At 34.5% G+C, this 24118-nt stretch overlaps 1 protein-coding gene across 5 annotated transcripts in view; it reads right to left on the bottom strand.

Moving 5' to 3' along the window:
- The window catches only part of VPS13A (vacuolar protein sorting 13 homolog A), a 109681-nt gene that overhangs the window by 65208 nt on the left and 20355 nt on the right, over positions 1-24118 (bottom strand). For all 5 annotated transcript variants that reach the window (XM_064736814.1, XM_064736813.1, XM_064736815.1 and 2 more), the window contains exons 15-32: positions 23736-23871; positions 23058-23152; positions 22138-22280; positions 20627-20828; positions 20436-20550; positions 17437-17573; positions 14203-14335; positions 13270-13387; positions 10844-10982; positions 6128-6212; positions 4240-4412; positions 2576-2732; positions 2136-2215; positions 1831-1890; positions 1596-1752; positions 1068-1184; positions 883-986; positions 271-438 (exon numbers count right to left, since the gene is read on the bottom strand). In XM_064736814.1, coding sequence (XP_064592884.1) covers positions 271-438; positions 883-986; positions 1068-1184; positions 1596-1752; positions 1831-1890; positions 2136-2215; positions 2576-2732; positions 4240-4412; positions 6128-6212; positions 10844-10982; positions 13270-13387; positions 14203-14335; positions 17437-17573; positions 20436-20550; positions 20627-20828; positions 22138-22280; positions 23058-23152; positions 23736-23871 — 2319 coding nt within the window. The remainder of the gene's footprint in view (positions 1-270; positions 439-882; positions 987-1067; positions 1185-1595; positions 1753-1830; positions 1891-2135; positions 2216-2575; positions 2733-4239; positions 4413-6127; positions 6213-10843; positions 10983-13269; positions 13388-14202; positions 14336-17436; positions 17574-20435; positions 20551-20626; positions 20829-22137; positions 22281-23057; positions 23153-23735; positions 23872-24118) is intronic.

The raw sequence follows: 24118 nt of genomic DNA, 5'->3' as shown, positions 1-24118 counted from the left end.
ATTTAAGAGCTGTTACAAACGTTTTAAGACAAACATTATTATTAAGAATAGTAAACATTTTTGCTAACTCATCTGCTCCACAGTAACAAACATATATATAAGAAAAATAAGCCATCAAGCCCAACCACCAATCCCAGCAAACTCTTTTACAATAGTATATAAAAGCTCTTATACAAATGGACACCACCCCATATGGAACATCTTATCCCTTTCTTGCTCTGACAACTTCACCTGGATGATAAGAAACAGTATCTGGAAAATTTAACTTACCAAAACAGATGTAACAAACTTGTTGACAAAAACTACTTGAATACACCCAACAGTTAGGTAAATACGATTGTCAACAACATCCATATTTGTATATGCAATGCCATCCGTAGCATTCACATATGATACCATTCTGAAGTTGAAGACTTCTTTTTCTGTGATGTAAAGAGCCTTAAGAAGAAAAAAAAATATTATCTTAACTGTAAAAACTTACATATTGGAGAAACTTAACTTCAAAACAAAATGTAGCACCTCACACCACTAAGACATTTAAACTCCAAGAATCTCAACAATGTATGAAAAAAAAATCAAATTTTTAAAATCCATTGAAATAGCTGAAACTATTAAGTTGACATTCAGCTTGAATAATTCTCTTCACAAAAGTCAACACAGTAAGAGGCTATGAGCAGCTAAATATCATAGTTACACAAATTAATGTCAGTCCAATAAACACTGGTTGTAAGTGCAAAATTATTCTGTCATATAGAGAATACTACTCCTAGCAAGTACATAAAACATGACTGAAAAAAGTCACAGTAGAGAGTGGAGTCTAAAAAGTAAGTTTAATTTAGCATCCATTCAAAAACAAAATCAACAATACATGCATACGCCTACCTTTTTATACAGTGCTTTCTCATCAGAATCCACAATAGTGATGTTCTTCAATTTTGCAGTCACATCAGTTGCTGCTTTCTTCATGATCACTTGGCTATCCAGACCTCAAAAACAAGACATACAAAATCCATACACTATAGTGCCTCCAAAGTTTTGTGCTTTTGTGAATAAAGTTTTGTTCCTACCTTCAATGTGAATTTCAGCTATTCTACGGTTTTCCTCTCCGATAAAAATACGCAAACATGATAAATCTGCACAGATAATGAGGTCAATAATATCTTCATATTTTGATTTTTTTGATGCTATAAGAAACAAAAAAATAACAAAAGTTACCATTCTTCAATGAGGACATGTACTGTTTTAGTATCTCTTTAAACTGCACAGCAAGTAAGAGGTTGATGCTCCTCAGGTATAAGGTAACAGCCATAAGGCCTTGATTTATACCAAGAAAAAAACAATAAAAACCTGACAAAAAATTATGGCTTTTCTATTTACATTCACTTAGTGCCTCCAATACATAGCAAATGTAAATCTTGATCTGTGTGTCAGAAAACTGCACATGGCTAAGCATACCATATAAATACATATAATTTGAAGCAAAATTTCTCCTATCAAACATCATTAACAGGCTTACAAAAATAGAAAGTACCTTCATTTTATTTCTTACTTAAGTGAAAGGAATGAAAGGAGGAAAAAATAATAAAGAAACTTACTAAATTTTTTTAGAACATCCTTCTTCTCTTCTGTTTTTTCATAGACTGGTTCTTCCACAACTTTAGTTTCTTGTTTAGGCAGAAGATTACTCAGATAGTTCATTGCATTCAGCAGAGCTTCAGTATGCAAATGAACATCTAGAGAAGAAAAGTTCACCTAAAAGAAAAATTTTTGTTTATCCAGTATGCCTCTCCTCTCAAATTGAGAAAATTATGTAAAAAAAAATTATCATACCTTTATTTTCTGTAGAACATTCTGACAGACAGTTTTCAGTTCTGGTCCCTTAATATCAGTCTATTCCACCAAAAATGCACATAAAACAAACAAATCAGAAGTTTGTAAATTCCATTAAAAAAACTTATTTTCAAATCCACTACAACTTAAGTTTTTCTGCTGAAAGAGCAGACAGACCTTGCACGTGACAATCAAGATGTTAAAAATGTCAATAAGTAAGGAAAAAACATTCAACATCTGATGCATATTAATGTGGTGCTTATGACGGGCTTACAATTGAAAAGCAAAGCCTACTCTTTCCTAACCTTTGTATATTCCAGAGTGAGAAGATCATCTTCTACATTATCCAATGTAGTAATTATGTAAACTGGCTTGTCATTATCATCTAAAAAAAACCAAAAAAGAATACAGAAAATTACTTAAAAGAAAAAAAAAAATTAAAATCTTCTTCATCTATAAACTGCCAGGTAGGCTTATAGCTGTCATTGCTGCTTAATCAAAAACCCTCTTTTGAAGACGTAAAGTAATTAACTGTCCACAATCTACAATTTCTACAATCATCACCACCAGAACATATTTACCAAAGCACTAATGAGTGGATGAGCTCCTGATTTACTTGCCCTCAGCCCTACATTTAAGTTAGGAAGCAAATCTTCCTTATTTGACAAAAGTCCTACCGAGCTTTTGAAGACAAATTCACAGTGTTATTTGTGAAAAATTCCTTGACCAGATTATAAATACTTACCAATATACTCTGGGCACAGAAGACAAACTTCACGAAGGAAAGCACTCCCAGTCATGTCAAATGTTCTCACTTTCAGTTCAGTGCCTAAGCCCAAAATATCAAGCTGAAGCACAGGCATCTCAGTATCACCAGTAAGACGGCATAATTTAATTAAGACCTAAAGAAAAAACCAAAACACACACCCAAAACCATTAAGGGATTATAAGAAGCATAATAACTGCTTCGTTTTTTATACAGGATATAATATATTTACTTACATTTTATTGGTTAATGTCTATTTCTATATTGATAATTAAACTCTATACAGCAAATGCCTTGAATAGAAATAAACAATTCAACAAGTAGTACCGGTTGCTGCTATTGTAACAAAAACTTCAAACATGCATGTATGTAATACCAAAGTAACAGTCACAAAAACTATTATTAAAAAAAAATCTGTACAGCACTCAGCAATATTCAATACAGTCAAAACTAGATTTTCGGTCAACACAAAGTGCGACTTTCACTGGAATTTCTCTGAATTCTTTTAAGAGTTAGATTCCCAAGCTGAATGTCTGGCAAGAGGATTTACTACATTTTCACCAATGCATGACAATAGTGTTGTTAAATAAATATGTAGCTGGGCTGTTGGATCTGATTTTGACAACCAAACAAATATATGTATTCTTCCTTTCCATGGAATGCTGACTACAAATAAGGAAAATCAAAACAAAATCCAGTAAGCGATTTTAAACTTTGAGGACAACAGAAGTGATTTCTAATAGAGTCCCAAATTAATTTTTCTTAAAGATTGTAACTTAGTTGTTATTATTAAATAAGGTAAAACATAGCATCCTTGTTTTATACTAGCAGTTCTAAATAAGGTCATGTCATCATGTAAACACTACATTTCAGCTTTATTAGAAGTAAAGGTGTAATATACAGTATGCTAAAAGCTAGCTGTGGGGTGTTGAAGACATTCTGTAAGCCCTAGCATAAAACAAAATTTGTAAAGTTAACTGGATTGGTATGATTTATTTTTAAAATAAATGTAAAGTAAAATACACTGAGTTTCAAGAATAACAGTCCCATAGCCATGATCATCTAATGACAAAGTTAATGATAGTGTTAATAAGTCACCTCTTTTACTAGAACTGATACAGTTAGCAGGGATTCTTGCATTTGGATAAAGTACTCTTTTTTCCCCCCTAAGCCTGAAACAGCAAGAATACAGAAAACTCTTCATAATGAAAGTGTTATAGATTTACATGTGTGGACAACAGCATCTGGGAAAAACTAGGACAGAAAAATAAGGTGCTTGTTACAACATAAAACATTAATGAAGTTTTCCCATTGACCACAGCAGTATCTGGAAAAAAAAGCCACAAGCGCCTATTTAGCTAAAACAAAGATGTAATGTGATTTCTGAAACATAGGTAAAGAAAATTCAGTGACAAAGTGAGTTGGGAAATCAAGTGGATAAACCAAAGCACTTCAGTGATGACAAGAATACAGAAGCACAATTATTCCATATCCAGAGTTTTTCTGGAAAAAACTCTGCATAATAGTTTTAGGGAAAAATGGGGAATGAGTATCTCTGTGCATAGGAAATTATAAACACAACAGACATGGAAAAAAAATACAGTCCTGCTGTGCTTCAGGGAAATTTTTAAAAGTAATTTTACCTGAGCTACTTCAAACTTTAGTTGGAAATCTGTCATATTTTTCAGAGATTCTTGTTTGTGTAGATTTTTTCGCCTTGTACTGACAGTCTGCTTGAGGGGGCTAGATGAGACTTCAAAAAATGGCACATCTTCCACAGGACTGCTTAGTGCATCATAAAATTCTTCTTCTGATTCTAAGGATTAATTCACAACATCATTACATATGCAGTTTACACAACCAATATTTTACAGTATTGTAACCTAGAGTTTTTACATCTACATCCATAAAAGCTTAAATATACAAGTAACTAGCTGACAACTAGCAATAAAATCTGTTTCCATAACCATCCGTATTCCAGCCTCCACAACTTTACACCAAACCTACAGCTGCCTCCATTATGTCATCATAAACTTCAGATCTCATTAGCTAATTCCTTTCAGCATTCTCTTACTTCTGGCTTTGCAAAAGACAGCACAATCGATGCTTTGTCTTGCCTTGGTGTGACCTAACAGCTTAACTCATCTGCTGATCAGACTGCTGTTGACAGTACAGGAGCCATGGCCTCAGTATCAGCCACACTACTTGGGATTTCTTGCTGCTGTAGATCTCCCATTTCAGAGAGACTCCTAAGAACTATCAAGCTTTTAATTCACTTTACATTAGTGCAGAAATATAACCAGGATAAATAGATTACACTGTCTTGTGAAGGTCGTCTTCATCTAAAAACATAAACACTCAAGTATAAGTTAATTGTGGAAGAAATATCCTTCTAAAAAAACTCAACAAATAACATGAAGTATTTTGTAAAGCTTAAAAACAGCTCTGAGATTTTAGAGAGTAAAGATAGAGAATTAACATAAATCACTTAAAAGGACTGTATAACTGTATGTATAGTATGGACTCGATTAAAAATCAGACTTGATTCCAATTTAATCTAGCTATTACTTTCTCAAATTACTTGTTACCAGCATGCATTCTCACTTCAGCCTAGTTTTTAAGAACTGAAAGACATGACTCTTAAAGGAGTTTATATTAAAACAGATGAAGATGCACAAACACATATTTTTACACATACTGCATACACACTGAATTTAAAGCTATGAAACAGACATAGTAACTTCGCCGATAATTTTGCTAGTGTTTGCTAACCACAAAAAACATTAACTTGAGAAAGTAGTAGTCGTCTGTTTCTCCAGTTGAGTGTTTTGGCATCACAAACATAACTGATACTGAAATAATACTGATATGTTTGATTATTTTTCTAATGTAACTACTAGGTGAAATATTAGGATCTAGCTAAGCTGTTTTGAACAGCAAGGAAGTGTTGAACACAACTGGTTCTCCCACAGCCAATCTTCTGCTTTATCCAATACAAACCAAAATGTTTGTTTATAAAAACAAAGCAGTTTCTAATGGTTATCATTTCCCTACCTTGTAATTTAAACAAATCCACCTAAATAAGAGAGAAATCCTTCACCACAAGAAAATAACTAAAACCATCATCAGAGGACTAAGTACATGCTAAAGCTAAAAAGTTCATATTACTTCAAATGCCCTGAATACAGATTTGCAATAATAACTTATGCCGACAAAAATAAACCCACCATACCAAACAAAATTTTCTTGCTATACCCTCAGGAAGGGAATGACAAAAACAAGAATACAGAATTTTACTGCTGTATATAGCAGTATATACATATATATTGCTATATGTAGTACATTGCTACAAGTAGTTTGTACAGCATCAATTATAAGCTAAACAGAATATAACACTACTCAGTCCTCAAGAACTTGAAACAAAGCCCCATATCCTTGCTTACAGTAAGAATAATAAATTAATTCAAAGAACTCAAAAACTTCTTGGCTTGACCCACTTCTTAAGCAAGACCTTAAAACAGATTATACTACCTGACTCAGGAAATGAATGAAGATCCAAAACAGAATACACGCCTTGAGACGAATGTGGTGCTGGAAGCACAGGGGACAGTGTAGCCTGAAACAGGAGATTTAAAAATTTGTCTTGTATTTATTGGTCATGTTACTGCATGCATATATACTGCATCCAAGTTTTACAACTTAGGGAAAGTGCAATTTACAACTTAGCTTAAGTGCAATTCAATAAAATTAAACACATTACTAAAATTATAAGGATGAGGAGAAACGAGGCCTAAAATAGGTAGAAGCAGCAACTTTTGCACTTCCATCTAACTAGAGAGAACACACTACAAAACACAGGAGGTTCAAACATTCAACTTCACAGACCAAAAGATGGTTAGAAATGGCACATGATATGAAAAATTATAAAAGACAAAACCTAGTCCCTCAAAGGACTACAATACAGCAACTTCAGAGAACAATAAAGATCAACAGCTCTTTACAAAACTAACACAAGTGCTGGGTGGGGAAAAAAGAGATACACAAAACATTAGAGCAGACAGGACTGCTTTCTATTTCACAGAAACATAGAAACATTTTGGTTAGAAAAGACCCTTCAGATCACCAAGTCCAACTATAAACCTAGCACTGCAAGAGATGTAGTTTTGTGGCAAGCCACATCTACAAGCCTTTTAAATAGCTGCAGGGATGGTGACTCATCCACCGGGCAGCCTGTTCCAATGATTGACAATCATTTTGGTGAAAAAATTTTCCTAATATCCTATCTAAACCTCCTCTGAAGCAATCTGAGGCCATTTACTCTTATCCTGGCACTTTCTGCTTGGGAGAAAAGACCAGCACCTCAGCCTTTCTCATGAGGAGGCTCATGAGGAGCCCAAAACTGAGCACAGGATTCAAGGTGAGGGCCCACCAGTGTCAAGGGACAGGGGGATAATCACTGCCTTGGTCCTGCTGGCCACAATATTGCTGGTACAGGCCAGGATGTCCTTGGCATTATTGGCCACCTGGGCACACACTGCCTCACGTTCAGCTGCCAGTCAACCAGCACCCCCAGCTCCTTATCTGCTGGACAGCTTTCCAGGAACTCCGTCCCCAGCCTGTAGCACTGCTTGGGGTTGTTGTGACCCAAGTGTGGAATCTAGCACTTCGCCTCATTGAATTGCACTGCTTCAGACATAAGGGGAAAAAAACAACCAGTAAAATACTGAGAGGAGGCCTCACAGTACTCTTCAACTTTCTGACAAGAGGAAGCAGAGGGGCTGAAACTGATCCCTTCCCTCTGGGAACCAGTGACAGGACTCGAGGGAACAGCATGAAGCGGTGTCAGGGAGGTTTACACTACGAAAAGGTCTCTTTCCAAGAAAGTGGTTGAGCACTGGAACAGCTCCTCAGGGAAGTGGTCACAGCACCAGCTGGACAGAGTTCAAAAAGTGTTTAGACAATGCTCTGCAGTATATGGTGTTGAGTCCTAGGGATGGTCCTGTGCAGGGCCAGGAATCAGACTTCGACGATCCTTGTGGGTCCTTTCCACATCAGGATAATCTATGATTCTGAGTCTTCAACTGTGAAATGCAGTTAGGCACAACTCAGAGTAGTAACTGAAAATATGTGAAATGCCACTAGAGTGCACTCTAGAACAGGAATCTTCCACTCTACGTGGTTTCATATATGATAGAATTAAATGCTCTTAGTAAAAATATCCAAATGATTTAGTTATCATCAAGTCTCAGAAAGCAATCTCAGCAATCTGAGTTTGTAAGGAATTCTCACCTGCAAGTTCCGCATGCACATGTATTATAGATGTGCCTTGCACAGAGTATCAAAGTAAGAGCACTGTGCACTGTGTGCCCTTTCTTCTTGAGTGCCTTTGGCTCTGGACTGCACAGTTTAAAACAGGTCTTTCCCTGCACCACCACATCTTCTCCTCTCCCTTGTTACTGCAATTTTCAAAGTTCAGGCTCAGACAATTATTCACAACACCACAGTATCAAATCGATACATTATGGCAACAAGAAACATCTTGAATATTGTTTCCAAGGCTACATTTTTCATTTCACGCTCAACATTCCCACATCTCTGTCTCCAGCCTATATAATCTGATTTTTTTGAATATATTCATGTCTACAAGTGTGGAAATCCACAAAATCAGAGGGTTTGGGGAAAGCTGCAAAAGGCAGGCCTCAGAGACAGCAGAAATGTGACTGGAGCTAAGCAGTAGCCATGAGATAGATCAGCAGAAAAATTATTTACAAAGTAGAAAAGCAAAGACAAATAGAACAATGGTCTGTGCATTAACCCCTGTCTAGAATAACTCCCTAAGCTACAGAAAAGTTTATCTAGCAAGATATTAGGAAGTTTTAAGCTTAATAATGGAGCTCTTGCATTGTGTTTTAAGCCTTACAAGCAGGTATTGTATTCAAAACAAGCAGGCATTGATTTAACCAAAGGTACGTGTGCTTACAGTGGTTGGATAGAACTACTGTCAATGTGCTTTTGCTTTGAGTGATTGGTCAAAAAACTTATGAAGTATGTTGTAAATTAAGTTCTTGGTCTGTTGCCTGGGATGTGAGCTGATGGCATCTTCCCATTGTCATAACCATGTAATGAGACTGATGCTGAAAAACAAAACAGCTCAAGGCACGTTCCTCAGCAGTCCCGTCCTGTTTGCGATTTGCACATAAACCCCCAGCTGGAGATATACATGTAATAAATAGACTAAGTATTTAAGAAATACGTGAAAATGTCTCATCCGTAACACTTCCACATTCTATGAAAACAAGGACAAAGAAATGAAATTTGACTTCATAGTACAAATCTTGAAAAATGAACTTATACACTGAAGTGTATTCTTGGACTAAAATGCTGAGTGCAAAAATGTAGAAGGATCTGTTCCAAAATGTCTTCTGTTTTCACAGCTCAAGATCACTTCCACCACTAACTCAGAATGTAACAAAGAAAACAGCCCTCTGACAAAGGATTTCACGTTATTTTCAGTTCAGAAATTATGGGATGTTAACAAAGTCCAGAAGAATTACAGTTGTAAGGATGAAAGCATGGCAGTATATCTGCCACCATCAAAGCCCAAAATCCACTCAAATTAACTGAATTACCAGCAATTAAAGTCTGTCATGTTCTGAAGTAAATAGAAGCTTGAGCAAACAGGTCTAAGCCTAAGTTTTGATCTGGATTCACATATAACACAAACATATTTATACTTGGTCCACAGTCTTTCCTCACCTCATCTACTGTATATCACAACTAATATACAGGCAATACTAATTACTTCGAGGTCACTTAAAATACTTGAGACTTAACAGTTAAATTCTATAATTAAATTCAAGTATAGTCAGTGCTATAAAGCAGAGGACAATGTGCATCTTATACATGCAAATTCTATTCTTGTAAAAGTAAAGTCCCAATATCTACCCTCAAAAAAAGTTAGTTTGTGATTTGTTGCACAAAACAACAGAGACTAAGGTGGCTTTGGCTGGGTATACTATTAGTATACCATTAAGTCAGAATTAGCTAAAATTTAAATGGCATCACTAAAGAGATGGCAAGAACCACATGAAGAAAAGTGCTCTTCACTGTATACATACTTTCAATAGGTATGCATGTCAAATTGCTGCATTAACTGTTAATAAATATTACGCTAATATAGCCCACAGAAAATACCAAACTGCAGTAACAGCCTTCCAGAACAGTGCAGAATAATTTGTACAAAGATGGAAAGATAATTATCAAATAATCTAAAAAAAAAACCCAAATACGAAGATGACCACTATTTCTGTAGGATCAAGTTCATGAGGTACTAAATAACATTGTTAGAAGTATTTACAAATGACAGAAAAACAGAGAGGAAAATTTTGGTTTTGACTTTTAAAAGAGTTTACATACATTCTAATAATAGGACTGCATTACACATACATTAAACATAGCCAGATCACAAAGACTAGTCATGTCAAAAATTAGTAACTATGAGTTAATCTCCTAGTTTTGTTAAGAACAGCTCAAAAGGTGAAATATATTTTTCAGGAAAAATAAGAAGGGGACAAACTTCTGTTTAGAAGAATTTATAAAACAGTGAGCCAAACCATTTTCACCAAGGAAAGGGGGTGGCGAAAGAGCAAGAACCACTCTCCAAACTCCTAACTGATACAAGTGCAAGGGAAAACTTCCACCCCTGAGCTATACTGTGTAAAGGACTTGAAACGGGAAAAGCATTGAGATCAGCTGAAAAAAAACTACTACTTTTACCAGGCATGCATTGTTTATAAAACAGATAGTGAGTATTTATTGTTTGGCTTTTGAAACTCTCATATAACATGACATAATACTTGAACTTCAAAAATTCCAGCATTTTAATGTTTTCTTCACTAAACAAAATAGCTGAATCTAAATTCTGCAGCATTATGATACATTTGAAGGTACAATTAAACGAATCCTCAACAAAACTGAGTATGCTTATTAGTCAAGATTATTATGAACTACTAATTAATTCCCATAATAGTAAAACTCTGACAATAAACTAACTCAACAGCAAGAAAATTTTCTACAGCTTTAGAGAAAAAGCTAAATTTTTCAAGAGGCATGAAGTCAACATTTGTTCATCACTTTTTTGTGAACCTTTCAAAACTGGAATGCTAATATCAAGAAGGTTTTTTTCTGGTTTTTTTTTTTTTTTACAGTTTTCTGATAGTTTTTAATGAAATCTCTTAAAAATCTTACCTCAGTCATTTTTGGAGGAGAACTGGTAGCAGGCACACTTTCTGGCTTAGGAATGCTATCAATTAGCTCCAAGATACTTGTCACCTTCTGGTCTGATATTTGGATAGACAGTAAAGGCAACTGTCCTGACAGTTTGAACCTATTTTTTGAAGAACAACATCAAAAGTTTCACAGTTAATTAATCTTAAAATTATTTCAATCAAACTTCACATTATTTTTCTTCTGAAAAACACTGAAGTCCTCTGGGTCCAAAAATTCTTCATCTAACCATTGCATGTATTATGTGTTTATACATAGATATATTTTTATATATATATATATATATATATATATATATATATATATATATGCAACTCTTCTGTTGCACACAGAAAAGTTACTTAATCAGCAACTATCCACTTAGTAGTGTCATTGATATTCCATTTGCTACAAAGTCTTGTGGATCAGGACTACAAATACTACTGTTAACCACTTCCAGTTTGGTTACGTAAAGCACAGTTTCCTTACAATCAGAAATTGCCCCCTCATGTTCATGCATTTAATTTAATTACTTACAATAAATCACATAACTGAGCTTTTACAGAACAGAGAAGGCGGAGATGTTTTTTGCATGTGAATGTTTAGGGCTCAAAAGATCAAAAAAAGAATACAGAATACTTCCTAGAACTCATGTATAGTTAAGCCCACTACAGCAGTAGTCTAGATATTTAATAAGGAGCATCCTATTACCAGAAATGAAACAAATGCAGATATTCACATCCAACCAGAATGAAAGTCTATTTTAATGATTAGGAAGTATAAGTAGATGATAACAGAGATGAACATCGAAAGTCCTTTGATACAGCAGTCATTACCAAAATTACCTAAATTAGTATTCTCCTCAAGGCAGCAATATAGAAATGTGCCTTTCTAAACAAAGTCAGGACAAAGCCTAGTAAATTCATTACTGTTTTGAACAAGAAAATTGCAAGGAATTCAAATGAGTTTAATGGTCATTGAAAGACATAAAATCAAAGAATCAAAAATAGAGACACCCAATCATTTGCTTTTCAGATGACTAAATATAAAGCAGGGGGCTTCCAAACTAAGAACTAATTTGTAAACATCTACTACGTTAAACAACAATTCTGGTGCAAGGTTTTGCTGTAAAAGCAACATCTTTCCACTCATTTTTCTCAACAGAACTATGCTGTTCTATGCAGGCAGTTCCAAATATTAATTTAAAAACTCCGGAAAAATATAATATTGGGTTTACATGACAGTATGCTTATAAAAACTGAAATATAAAGGAACAGATACATGTACATTCAAAATATATTTTTATATATACATATATATGTAACTGATGTGAGCATAATATTCAACTAAACTATATACTTAACCCTATTCAACTATGCTAAAATTTTTAGTAAAGTTTAGGGGATTCTTGCTGACACAAAAGCTACATTTAACATTCATCATTTGTGCCCAATGTGACATAGAGAAAAATTACGCAGGAATTTTCCAGAATCTGTTTGACACATGAACTGCCAAAGTACATAAGGTAGCCAAGACAGTCAGACAGGTAGTACTGCAATACTGCAGGACATGTACACATTAAGAGAAGACTCTCCTTAATCCAAGTTACACCAGTGTAATTTTTGAGAGATGTGAATTGCAAACCTACATTAAAATTATGTCATTCTGTTATATGACCATAGAAATGAAATCTCATTTTCTAACATAAGAAGATTCCTGTGAATTGCATTCCCCTTATTTGACTGTCTTCAACAGAGAAAAAGTAAGGAGGGAAAACATTAAGATGTTTTGTAAGCATCAAAATTCAAAATCTGGCCTCCCAGGTTTCCAGAAGGTGGCAGCAGTATATCATGCAATCACTGATCGTTATAAACAATACTAATTATTTTCTTCTGATTGGTACAATTTCTATAACTAAAAAGATTTCACTAAACAACCCTAAGTGGAAATGCAAGGCATTAAGAACTGTTTCCACAGCAGGTAAACTAACTAGAACACTAAGCCAAGTTACAAGAGAGGGAGTATGACAGCCCATTATTTTTCAAAATATTTTTGGTATTTATAGAACTGATTTTAAATTCAGATTTTTAGCTCCTTGGTATTTTCAATGAGAACTGAAATGCAGCTATTAGGAAGACTGAATTAGAAGAGGTAGTAATATCTTAATTATCTTTAATAAAAATCTTTAAATATTTTAAGCATACTACTGCAATATTCTATCACCTCTTTGGTATCTGAAAACTTATTTTAATTTATTTTCTATTTTTCTAGATAAACGTATTTTACTTTCAATATTTAAATACAGCCAATGCGAAAGTGCACAGGTATAACCAGATCCTTATTTTTTCCTCTTTTTCCCCTCATAAAAGTAGTTTACCATAAAATTTCAAAATTTGGAAAATACATACCTGGGCATTCTTGCATCTGTAACAACCATAGCCCTGCTAAATTCCAGGTTTACATCCAAGGGCTGCAAGATACACTGAGATGAGTTTTTCAGTTTCCGAGCTTCTCGCCAGTTCTCATCTACAAAAGCAGAGAAAACCTACTTTAAATACTGAAAGAGATTCCTTCTCAGTACACATCACAGAATTCAAGTATCTGATATTAGTACATATTCCTAAAAATTCAGGTGCCACGATCTCTTTTATAGTTCTATCAACAGATGTATTTATACACCTGAACTTCGGACATACAAGACTAATTAATAATTTCTCCTACTCTCATCTTCACAGCTACAGCATCCATGGGGTAGACTTCCCAGGACCCAATTCTTAACATGTGTAGTACTGGGAGTTTAGGCTCTGTATTCTACCCTGGAGAGTTAAATCATTAAATTGAATTAAACCCAAAAGATTAGGAATTAAATTATTAAAAAGTCTATGATTGACTCTATGTTGCTAGTTCCCAAAATACTAAAGTTTCCTTTGATACCTTATTGAAGTAGTTCAATTCACATTCTTTCCTTACCCTCAAAACAATGATCAAACCTACAACTACTTGTGGATTCTGCTTTAAGTCTGGAGAAAAGCAAAGGCACTGAAGGAAAATACCATAAACAAAGTAATTACAGTCTTACACTCACTATGCAACAAATCAAATGAGCTGTATTCAACAAAAGGAATTTTATTATGAATTTGCTAAAATTGGAACTGAAGTCCTAAAGGTATGTTTTGGAAATTCATCGTATGTTGATAGTACTGAATTTAGAACACTTACGTTTGGAGAAGTACATTCCAAAAGATTCTCCACTGCTTCAGCTACAAATATGAGGCACAACCACTATCACATTTATATGACATTCAGTCATATAAAGCAAGATTACTTTCATGAATACTTACCATGTTTGCTGTACAGTAACTGCATGCTACTGAGCTGGACATCAAAACTGTCATAAGCTCTGGACATTATATCTTCAATTGAGGTTTTCCCTGCTTTGATTTTTGATAAATCAGAACGACTTTTGCTTGCCATCTTTAAAAACGTAAAAAAAAAAGTATAAATCAATTTCAGAAATATTCAGGGCACTAATTCTACAAATACTTGTTCCTACCATAACAAATGAATCAGTCCTCACTGTAGACCACAGTCTTACAACTGTCACAGCACAGCAAATATCTAAAATTTCTAGACTGCACCAAAACAAAAATCAGAGTATTAACACCATTTCTTCCACAAAGAAAGGAACAAAAAGCAAATTAAAATATATTATATACTATGTACAGAATAATTTTCTTCAATAAGTGACTTATACTCCAAAGTATAAAATCTCAAACCCTTTTTAATCAGTAGAATAATCATTCAGAATTTTTATATATAAAATATTACTGCATTAAGCAACTCAGACACGTGAAAGGTATTTCTGAACTCTGTTGAATCCAGCTGTGACACATTAGAGAGGAAAAGATGATTTGGACTGTTCATCATCAATGTCTTTCCTTTAGTATCAGTCAATAGTCCTTTGATTCAGCTCTGGGACACCCATACTTCTCTGGTATTTCACATTTGTATGTATCCTCCCTGATGTTCATCTCTGATGAAATGTGTCTGTCCTCATCCTTACACGTCTAATAATTTTGTATTCATATTTGGTTTTGTCAAACCCAGGCAATATTCAAAGGAACTAAAAGAGGTTGAAAAACTAGCATCTAAGACACAGAATTTATTTTTCAGTACTGCTGGACTCTAAGTCCATTGTAACTTTTACGTTAAAAATAACTTGGAGATGCAAATTCAGAATTACTAAATTAATAACCCTATTTATCTACTGAGGCACAGTTTTAATTTTACATGCCATTTTTCCTCCTGGGGCTTGATCTTTTCCAGTATGCAACTGAGGGAAAAGATTGTTTGTTTTGTGTTAAACATTCTCATGCAACAAACGACCTACCTCTCACTTAAGCATATGTCAGTAGAAGTGAATACAGAACTACTAATCATATCCTGAGAGGCAACTAAATTTTCTCTGGTATTTTCTCATGGTATTTCTAAATTCTATTAAATCAGAGGAACCAACCTAGGAGTCACATTCACTACAAAAATTTCATCCACTTCAGGAAAAAAATGCCACACACACTGAAGTCTACATTTGAAATGTGTTCTTCTATGTAACACTTCCAAGAGTAATCTTGTATGGGGTGGAAAGGAAGTAGGCCATTAGGAGGCTGTTTCAAGCACACAAACAACTACAAAGCACCAACCCTACAAACTGCCTACAAATGACTAATACTCAGAAGAGCTAGTGAAATTATCTGTCACTGAATCCACAGAGTAAGCTTCTTCACTAATTCTACTTTCTGAAGCAATCCAACACATTCTATTTAAACATGACCTATTGCACAGACCCGCAGTTGGACTGCAGCAGCCCATTACCAAATCATTAGCACGACTGATGCACCTAATCAGAGCTCTGGTGGGAACATGCTGCCACCCAGGTGCCAGGCTGCAGGATGTGTCTGACTCTTATGCCAACACCAGACAGCAGCAGTGTGCACACCTGTGGGAGGTGTGCCTAAGCAGAGAATCCCTCTGCTTAGTGACATAGCACAGGGAGGAGAGCAGCAGGTCAGGCTGACTGACAGCCATCTGAATGAGAGCCAGTGAGTACCCAGGTGGCCAAAAGCAATAGTGTGGCCAGCAGAACAAGGGGAGGGATTGTTCGTTCCCCTGTACTTGGCACTGGTGAGGCTGCAGCTTGAATACTATACTTTATTTGGGGTTCCGCACAGCAACACAGACATTAGGGTGCTGGAATATGTCCTGAGAAGGGCAAAAGGGCTAGGAAGGGATCTGGAGCACAAGTCCTGTAGCCAAGGGAGCAGAACACATCTCCTCTAAGAAAAAGGCAGAGAGAGCTGTTGCTGTTCAGCCTGAAGAAGAGAAGGCTCTGGGGAGACTTTTCAGCAGCCTTTCAGTATTTAGAGTGGGCCAAAAAGAAAGATGGTAACAGACTTTACCAGGACTTGGTCTGACAATTCAAGGGGTAACACCTTAAAACTAAGAGTAGATATAGACTAGATATAAGGAATTTTCTTAAAATGAAAGTGGTATGACACTGGCACGACTTGTCCAGAGAGGAGGTGTACGCCCACCCCAGGAACATTCAAGGTCAGGATGGACAGGTGGCTGAGGAACCTGATCTAGTTAAAGATGTCTCTGCTCATTGCAGCGAGGTTAAACTCAATGACCTTTAAAGGTCTCTTCCAAGCCAAACTGTTCTATAATTCAAGCTGAAATCACACGTTCAGAAGTAATTATGTGGAAATTACATAGAAAACTTATTCTCATTAGCAAGATCTTAGGATTTGAAATAAATTTTTGCTAAAAAGCAGACAGCAATCTTAACACATACTAAGTGGCAGAACCAATTTTACCCAAAATACAAGTAAATAAAAAGTAAATTGCCTATATGCATGTAAGATCACTTATCCTGAAGTACACAACTTCATCACTGAGTAAGAAGAAGACCGCTAATAATAAAGTCTCTTCTATTTTATTTCAAAGTCTATTCCTTTTTTATAGTGGTAAATTATAATTTTACATACCTCATGCAAGGGAAAAGTCAAAAAAATAAATCATTATCTCAAACACACCCCCAATCTCATCCAAATTATTAAAAATTGCCAGTATGTTTACTTTCCTCATTTTAAAGTAAATTCAGTGATTAAAGGGTAAGTAATAATAATATGAAAAACAAGAATACCCTTTAATCATGTAACAAAGAAGTTCACTATTTTATATTGTAAGGCAATGTAAAAAATTACTAGACATTTTGCACATAACAGTCCAAAGTATCAACAGTAGTTTCTGGCTAGGGAAGGGGTATTTTCTAGCAATTCTTTTGCGCTGAACAAATCCACTGAGAAGAGTTCAGTAACTTTTGCCTTGACTACAAAGCACTTTAAAATAAATACTTAATAAATACACTGCAAGAGGTGCTCTTACTCTTGTAAGAGTAAGAGTAAGTACTATGGTACTGTTCATGACCATGAAACTCAAATTAAGAAACTGTAAATCAGGTAAAAAGCTGAATTATTATTATTTACAGTAAATTACGTTATTACGTAAATACATACTTTAAAGCTACCAAGATCCAGCAGTAGTAAATTTGATGTATGGTCATAGAATCCTTTTTGTGGAACAATGATGTATGAAGCCATGAGGTTTATTTTGAGGTCAAGAATTTTCTGGGTTTCAATAATATACAACAATCCTGAAAAAACAGTACAATTATTAAATACAAACAAACAAAAGAAATTCATACAGAACCTGTAGGATTAAGAGAAAGTGACAAAAAGAAAATCAGATCTAATTTTAAACAAACTCTATATGCTAAATAACTGAGGTACATATGCTCTTCATATTTCTTCTTTCATTCATTATAGACAGTGCTTAAAGAAGCATCAAGTAGATGAAACGATGATAGGAAATAGTGCTGGCAAGTATAGACAACAACGTGACATACGCAAACTCAAAAGTACTTCCCACTGAGCAGAGATGAAATCAGAGAAGAACTGGAATGTGAACTGCAACTTTGAAATTACTGCATTAACCCACTATGTTCCATAGATTCAGAAATCTAATTGCTCTAGAATTTCTTATTTTTGAGTATCCAGCTACACTAACCAAACTGTTAGTGTTTTTTGATACTGAGATACACAGGTTTACACTAAATGCTGACAAACATCTCCTCCTTGAGACACCAAAGATATGCAAATATATGATCTTACAAAAATTAAGTTCAAAAATCATACAAATAGTTAGGAAAATCAGACATTCATAAGATTTGTGATCAAATTCTGCTTTTTCGCTCAGCTGAAGAGTGAATGGTATTGCTCCAAGTTAGATCTGGAAATTGCCTTATGATGTAGCCACAACTCATTAAATATCTACTGTTTACAACAAGCTGATGACCACAGAAGTAGAGACAATGAATTATGAAGATAACAACATGACAGTAAACACATCCACTGGTAAGAAAACAATTAAATCTGCTACATTATCAAAGGTTGCCCTGTCAGAGGAGAGCTAGGCTAGTCAGTAAAACACTGGATGACAACTACATTTCAGGATTTGCAAGACAAAACAACTTGGAGTAACAAGAAGAGCAGGATTTTATCAGTTTGCACTGGCTAGCTGAATTTGAGTAATGTAGAAAGGTCAAGTGAATATTTTCTCGTTTCTTTTATTTGGGAAAAAATGTAGTAGAATCCATAAACTGAGCTCTGGCAAACCAAGCTTTTTTAATGTTTTTAATGCTGAAAATCCAGTGTGCCAAGTTCCTTCAATTTTGCAGTTCACAGTTCCCCTATATTTTCCAGCTACCTTCTATTGCTTCAAAGAAAAGTGTTAAGAACTCATTCTTGAGGACTGTAGGTCTGAACATATTAATTATACTTCTATGTTTCTACTTTTCTTATTCTACCTCTGAGCTTAGCATAGTCTCCTGCATCAGAATATTCTGCAGATGAAATCTTTTTTCACTGGAAATTCTCTGAAACTCAGACAAGATTTTACAAGCAGTGTACTGCATATTTTGAGACATTATCATCAAATTTTTCATTTGTGACTGGAACAAGGTTTTAGGTTACTCTGGACAACATGGCATTCTTGTGAGGGTATAAACAGTATTGGATATACTTCTACAGTAATGATATGCTCAACTGGAATAAACACAGAGGACAATTTCGTATTTTCACAAAATATTAATTATGATCAACACCACTATTTTTGCTGATAATGAGCAGAGAACCAAGCATATTATATATAAAACAAATTTAAAATTTCATCTCGGAAATCAACAATGAACTGTTGTATCAATATAGTCAATATTGCTCAAGAAATTTCTGAAAGAAAAGACAAGGAAGCCGATAATTCTAGTTAATCTGATATTAGTCCTTAATTAAACAGTTCACTCAAAGAAGAACTAATGAATAAAAATACTATTGATGCTTGATTTCCCTCCCAATACTAGCCTGATAGAAGTAATCAAATAAACTTTTTGCTTGAGTTTTCTTAAAATCTTTACCACTTCAGTATGCAGATTTTTTTATATTTACAATTTAATTATTAATAGGTTATGAAATTATAAGAGGTTTAAGAAAACATCCATTGCTTGTTTTTTCCTTTTAAAAATAATTTATATATAATATCTCCCCTCTGCATCCACTCCCATCCACAGAAACAGGACACTGTGCTGGATACATCTCTGATTTACAAAGCCTCAGACATCCTTACTGGAACAAATTAAGTCCACAGATCTCAGTGTCAGTCTTCACAGTACTCAGGACTTACATTCCTGTCTTAAAATACAAGATCTCTAGAGATAAGCAGGATGAAATTAAAACTAGTGTAACGGCTATAAAACTGATGAGCTGGAAAGCAGATAAATACAGTTTATAGACCTTGAACTGAGTCAATCCAAATCAAAACCAGTATTCATCAAGGAAGTCAGCAAATCAAAAATATCTATACAAAGGCATAATTTCCTGAGAAACAAGAAATCTGAAAAGGTTTCAGAGGTTAACTTAGAAGATTAATATCTCAGAATCAGTATTTCAGGAGTATTAAATAACTAAGGCCTTCTACATACCAGACGAACAAAACAGAAGATGTAACAAACTCTTTTAACTCTGTATGGAGTGAAAAATACTGAAAGATTATCTATGGCTTTGGAGCATATTTTACAAATATTTTTACAAGTAAAAATAGTTAAAGTTAAAAGAGATATAAACATTAAATTATCCAATACCTAGAATAAACATACTGCAATAAGATAGAATAATTCAACTATTTAGGTGGTGTGTTAGGAAGGTACATATGCTAAAAGTACATATGCTAAGTACATATGCTCTTCATATTTCTTCTGAACCGCTATAGACACTCCTTAAAGAAGCATCATGTAGATGAAATTATGATAGCAAATAGTGCTAACTGAGCAGGTGGTAAACACCTTATTTAGGTGTTAGAAAGCTATGACTTGGATGCACACATCTCCATAGAGAAAGATACACTCAGCACTCCTACAAACTAAAATTTGTATGAGTGTGCTGTGAGAAGAGCATGCAGCACTTGCCTGTTGATGTTTTTTCCCTGAATTCTTCAAGCTTCATCAGAGTTGCCGATGTCAATTGCTCTAAATGTACATCTTTTGGAGGTCTAAAGAAATCCACTAAGTTATTTACTGTCATCTGTTAAAAAAATAAAGTAAATTTACTATTAAGTAGGATTTTTGACAATTTATAACTTATTCAAATATTTACTTACTGCATCATATACTATTTCCAGTGGTTGTGATTCTATTCTAATCCTCTGATCTGCTTTCTCATCCAAAGGATTAGTCTCAAACATTATGCTTAAAAGTGAGGTATTGTCATCTGAATAGGCTGTTCGAGAAGACAGGAGACGGGGTGTACACTTTTCTTGAGACACGCCTGTAACTTCAAGTGAGGCAATTTTTGTTTCAAACCTGTACAGAAATGTAAGCAGACTGTTCAGATGCAATATCCATCTGGCTAAGTACAATTACATGGAAAGAGTATAAAAAATTAGATGGAAAAAAAAATAAAACATAAACCAGTACAATATGTTTCTACCCTACCTTAACTATAAACAGCTTATTCTAAGGATTTAATACATACATCCCTGTGTTATCTGTTTTCCATTTCATTATCTTTTGTGTCTATTAGCTGCCCCTGTCTAAATACAATAGGGCATCTAACTTATTTCCTTCATACACTTTTCATGAGGGCAGGTGTCAGGGCAGGTAAGAGATTCTGCAAAGTTGCAAAATTCAAATGAGAATACTTTAGTGTGACTTCAGGAATTAGAAGGTGTATTTATAGTGGGAGACAGACATACAGAAGAGACAAAATGGTTCTGGCACAGAGAAATGAAAAAAACAAAGATAAATCGCCTAATTACTCCAAGAGTAATTTTTGGATCTTGGATTTTTTTTTTCCACCAAAATGCTATCCGCCTCTGCAAGAGCTCTCAGTTGAAGATTTTTTTATCTCCCAACACTCTAAGAAAAATATTTTACTGTAAAAAATGTATTATTTTTTCTCTTTTTCTTAGTACAATAGGATTGTCAGGGCCATTTAGATGCACGAGAGTACCAGCAGAAAACACAGATGCAAAACCTTAGAAAAAATTCAACATACAGCTAATCAAGATCAATAGTATCTTAATATTATACATATATTATACTCATCTCAAAGTAGAGGGAACAAGGTTTAAAAGAGGAGGGTTACCTTCTCCCAGAATTTTTAAGTGCATTTGAAATAAAATGGAAATATTTCACTAGATGCTTTTCACTCACCTACTGAGAGCATAAAACAAAGGAAAAATCATCAGTTACATCTTTCTTCCACAAATCCAAAAGTGAACTGGGAACACAAGAACTTTTCCATCATGTTAAATGCCCACAAAGAAGTGGTTACAAGATCACCCTGCTCAGGTTAAGTTTCAAAAGGAAACTTAACAGTCACTTTTCAAAGCAAATAACAAGTTTGTAACTGAATTGTTTGCACATAACAATGACAAACTGAAAATAAAAAAAAAGGAGCATATCCATATTGGAACCAAAAGCTCTGGAGATGCAGAGAATTCAATCATGGGAAGAGTATCCATGATTTATCCCTCAGCCGCAGAACAACTTCACTCCAGACTGCAAAAGGAATGACACTTAAATATCATAACACAGTCTTAAAATGCCTACTAGTTGTCATCACCATCATTTCATGAGAGGCGAAACCAGTTTGATAGAGAAAGCTCACCTTATTGCTTGTGCACCTGGTCGTTGGGTAAATACCGTACTCAAGTCAGTTAATGCAAATTCTATTAGCTGAGGAGCTTGCGTGTTTTCTCTTATTGATATCGACATGCTTAATAAGTTCACAGAGAACTTCATGGCTTCATACTAGACATGCCAAAAAAAACAACATAGGAGTATAAAATACATTAATATCCATCTTGATACAATTTATGAAGAGATGAAAGCTGCAACTAAGTTTGAAACTACTGCTTTCGCGCATAGCTCGTATCATAGCTGGTGTAAAAGTCTACAAAGAGGCAGAGTATCCTCACAAATATGAGTCTTTTATATCTTTACCAAATTTTGTGAAAAAGACCCTCTGATGCAGAGGAAGAAAGCAGCTCATCATATCATCCTTGGTATCACACAATAAGAAGATTTATCAGACCATTTCCGAATGGTTCAAAATGTTCCTCTTTCCCAGTACAATCCTTGAATCATCTCTTTCTTTATATAATATATAATCACTTATTCTACCTCATCTACTATCACTCATATTTTAGATTACAGTGCACTTCCTGATCCTTTATTAAGATTCCCTACTGCATTTTCTTAAAAAGCTTTTGAATATTGTAAGATGATATATTAATATACTTCAATATTTAAACTACAATACACTACATTTATTATCCTATTCTTGTTAGAGCAAGTAAAAATTCATTCTTTACTATTTAAGAATATCCAAAAGTAAGCTTTGTAACCACTATATTAAAACTGCATCTAAGGATGCAGAAAACTGGCATGCAGTAATTTCATTAAAAGGTATCAGAACAATATTCAAATATAGAGACAAAGCTTCAAGTAATTTAAAAGTGATTTCCTATCATCTTTGGAGATTTTTTTAGTAGATGAAGCTATACCATACAGCCAGCTATGACTTACTGATTTCGGAAGGGTTGGATCCACAGCTGTTTCACTATATCCAATTGCTGCATAAAGTTTAGCCTTCTCTTCCTGTGTCATCAGCTGTTCAAGACCTGTCACAATTCAAGAGGTTAGTTAAACTGAGTATAGAGATCTGAAAAATGCAAATAGTGTTCTACACTTTTCTGTGCTTGGTAGCTCTACAATACAGAGTAGATACTGTCAACATTACTGTCCTGAATTAGCGAAAGAAAATACCCTTGGGTTTAAAGCCAAGTCTTGCAAATCTAAAGCATGCTTTAAAATGCTCTTATAATTTTTTCCTTACCTATTCTATTTCTTATCTTGCTAACAACAGAAGCAGCCTTTGTGATTAACTTTCTATGTTCCATAATCTTTACTAGGTGCCTCATATATCAAACATACATTTCACGAAATACGCAAATTTTAAAATGAATGCAAGTAAAATTGTTTACATTCCATTAATTTCCACTGTATTAAACACAGCTCAGAAGGAACTATGAAGGAGTTGTACAATTGTATAACCTCTGTTACATGCAATTAATAAGTATATAAGCAAAAGAAAAGGCTAAGAGAAAATGCATACAGTAATAAATTGATTACAAGTTCCACTGCTAGTACCTAGGACTCTAATAGATTCCTAGTAACAAAAAGAGTACCAGTAAATTATCATACTTGAACCCTTTACTTCTTGGCTTTTTTCATCCTTTTTTCCACCCGACCAGCTCCATATCCAGCTAAACCAGCCACCAGAATTTTCATCATCCTGTTTTACTCCTGGTCTGTAGATTTTCAATCCAGCCTTGGCTGCCTTAAATTTAAAAAATACTCAGGTAAGTAATTTTCTTAATGCTTTTTTATTCATTTTCCTAAGAAAAATATAGACCCAGAGCAACTCTAACATATCAAAAGATCATTAGACAAGCATTAAAAAGACAAAATGTTTCTATTTAGTTTCCCTTCTAGTCACTTTTTCAAGTACACAGTGCATTATTGGGCCAATTTTAATTTGCATAATAACAACCACCTTTAAGAAAGAACAGAGCATATAAAAGGTC

The sequence above is a fragment of the Zonotrichia leucophrys genome, chromosome Z (assembly GCF_028769735.1).
Source record: "Zonotrichia leucophrys gambelii isolate GWCS_2022_RI chromosome Z, RI_Zleu_2.0, whole genome shotgun sequence".
Taxonomy (NCBI): Eukaryota; Metazoa; Chordata; class Aves; order Passeriformes; family Passerellidae; genus Zonotrichia; species Zonotrichia leucophrys.
The sequence above is the reverse complement of the archived record's forward strand: the minus strand, read 5'-3'. Positions and strand labels throughout refer to the sequence as shown.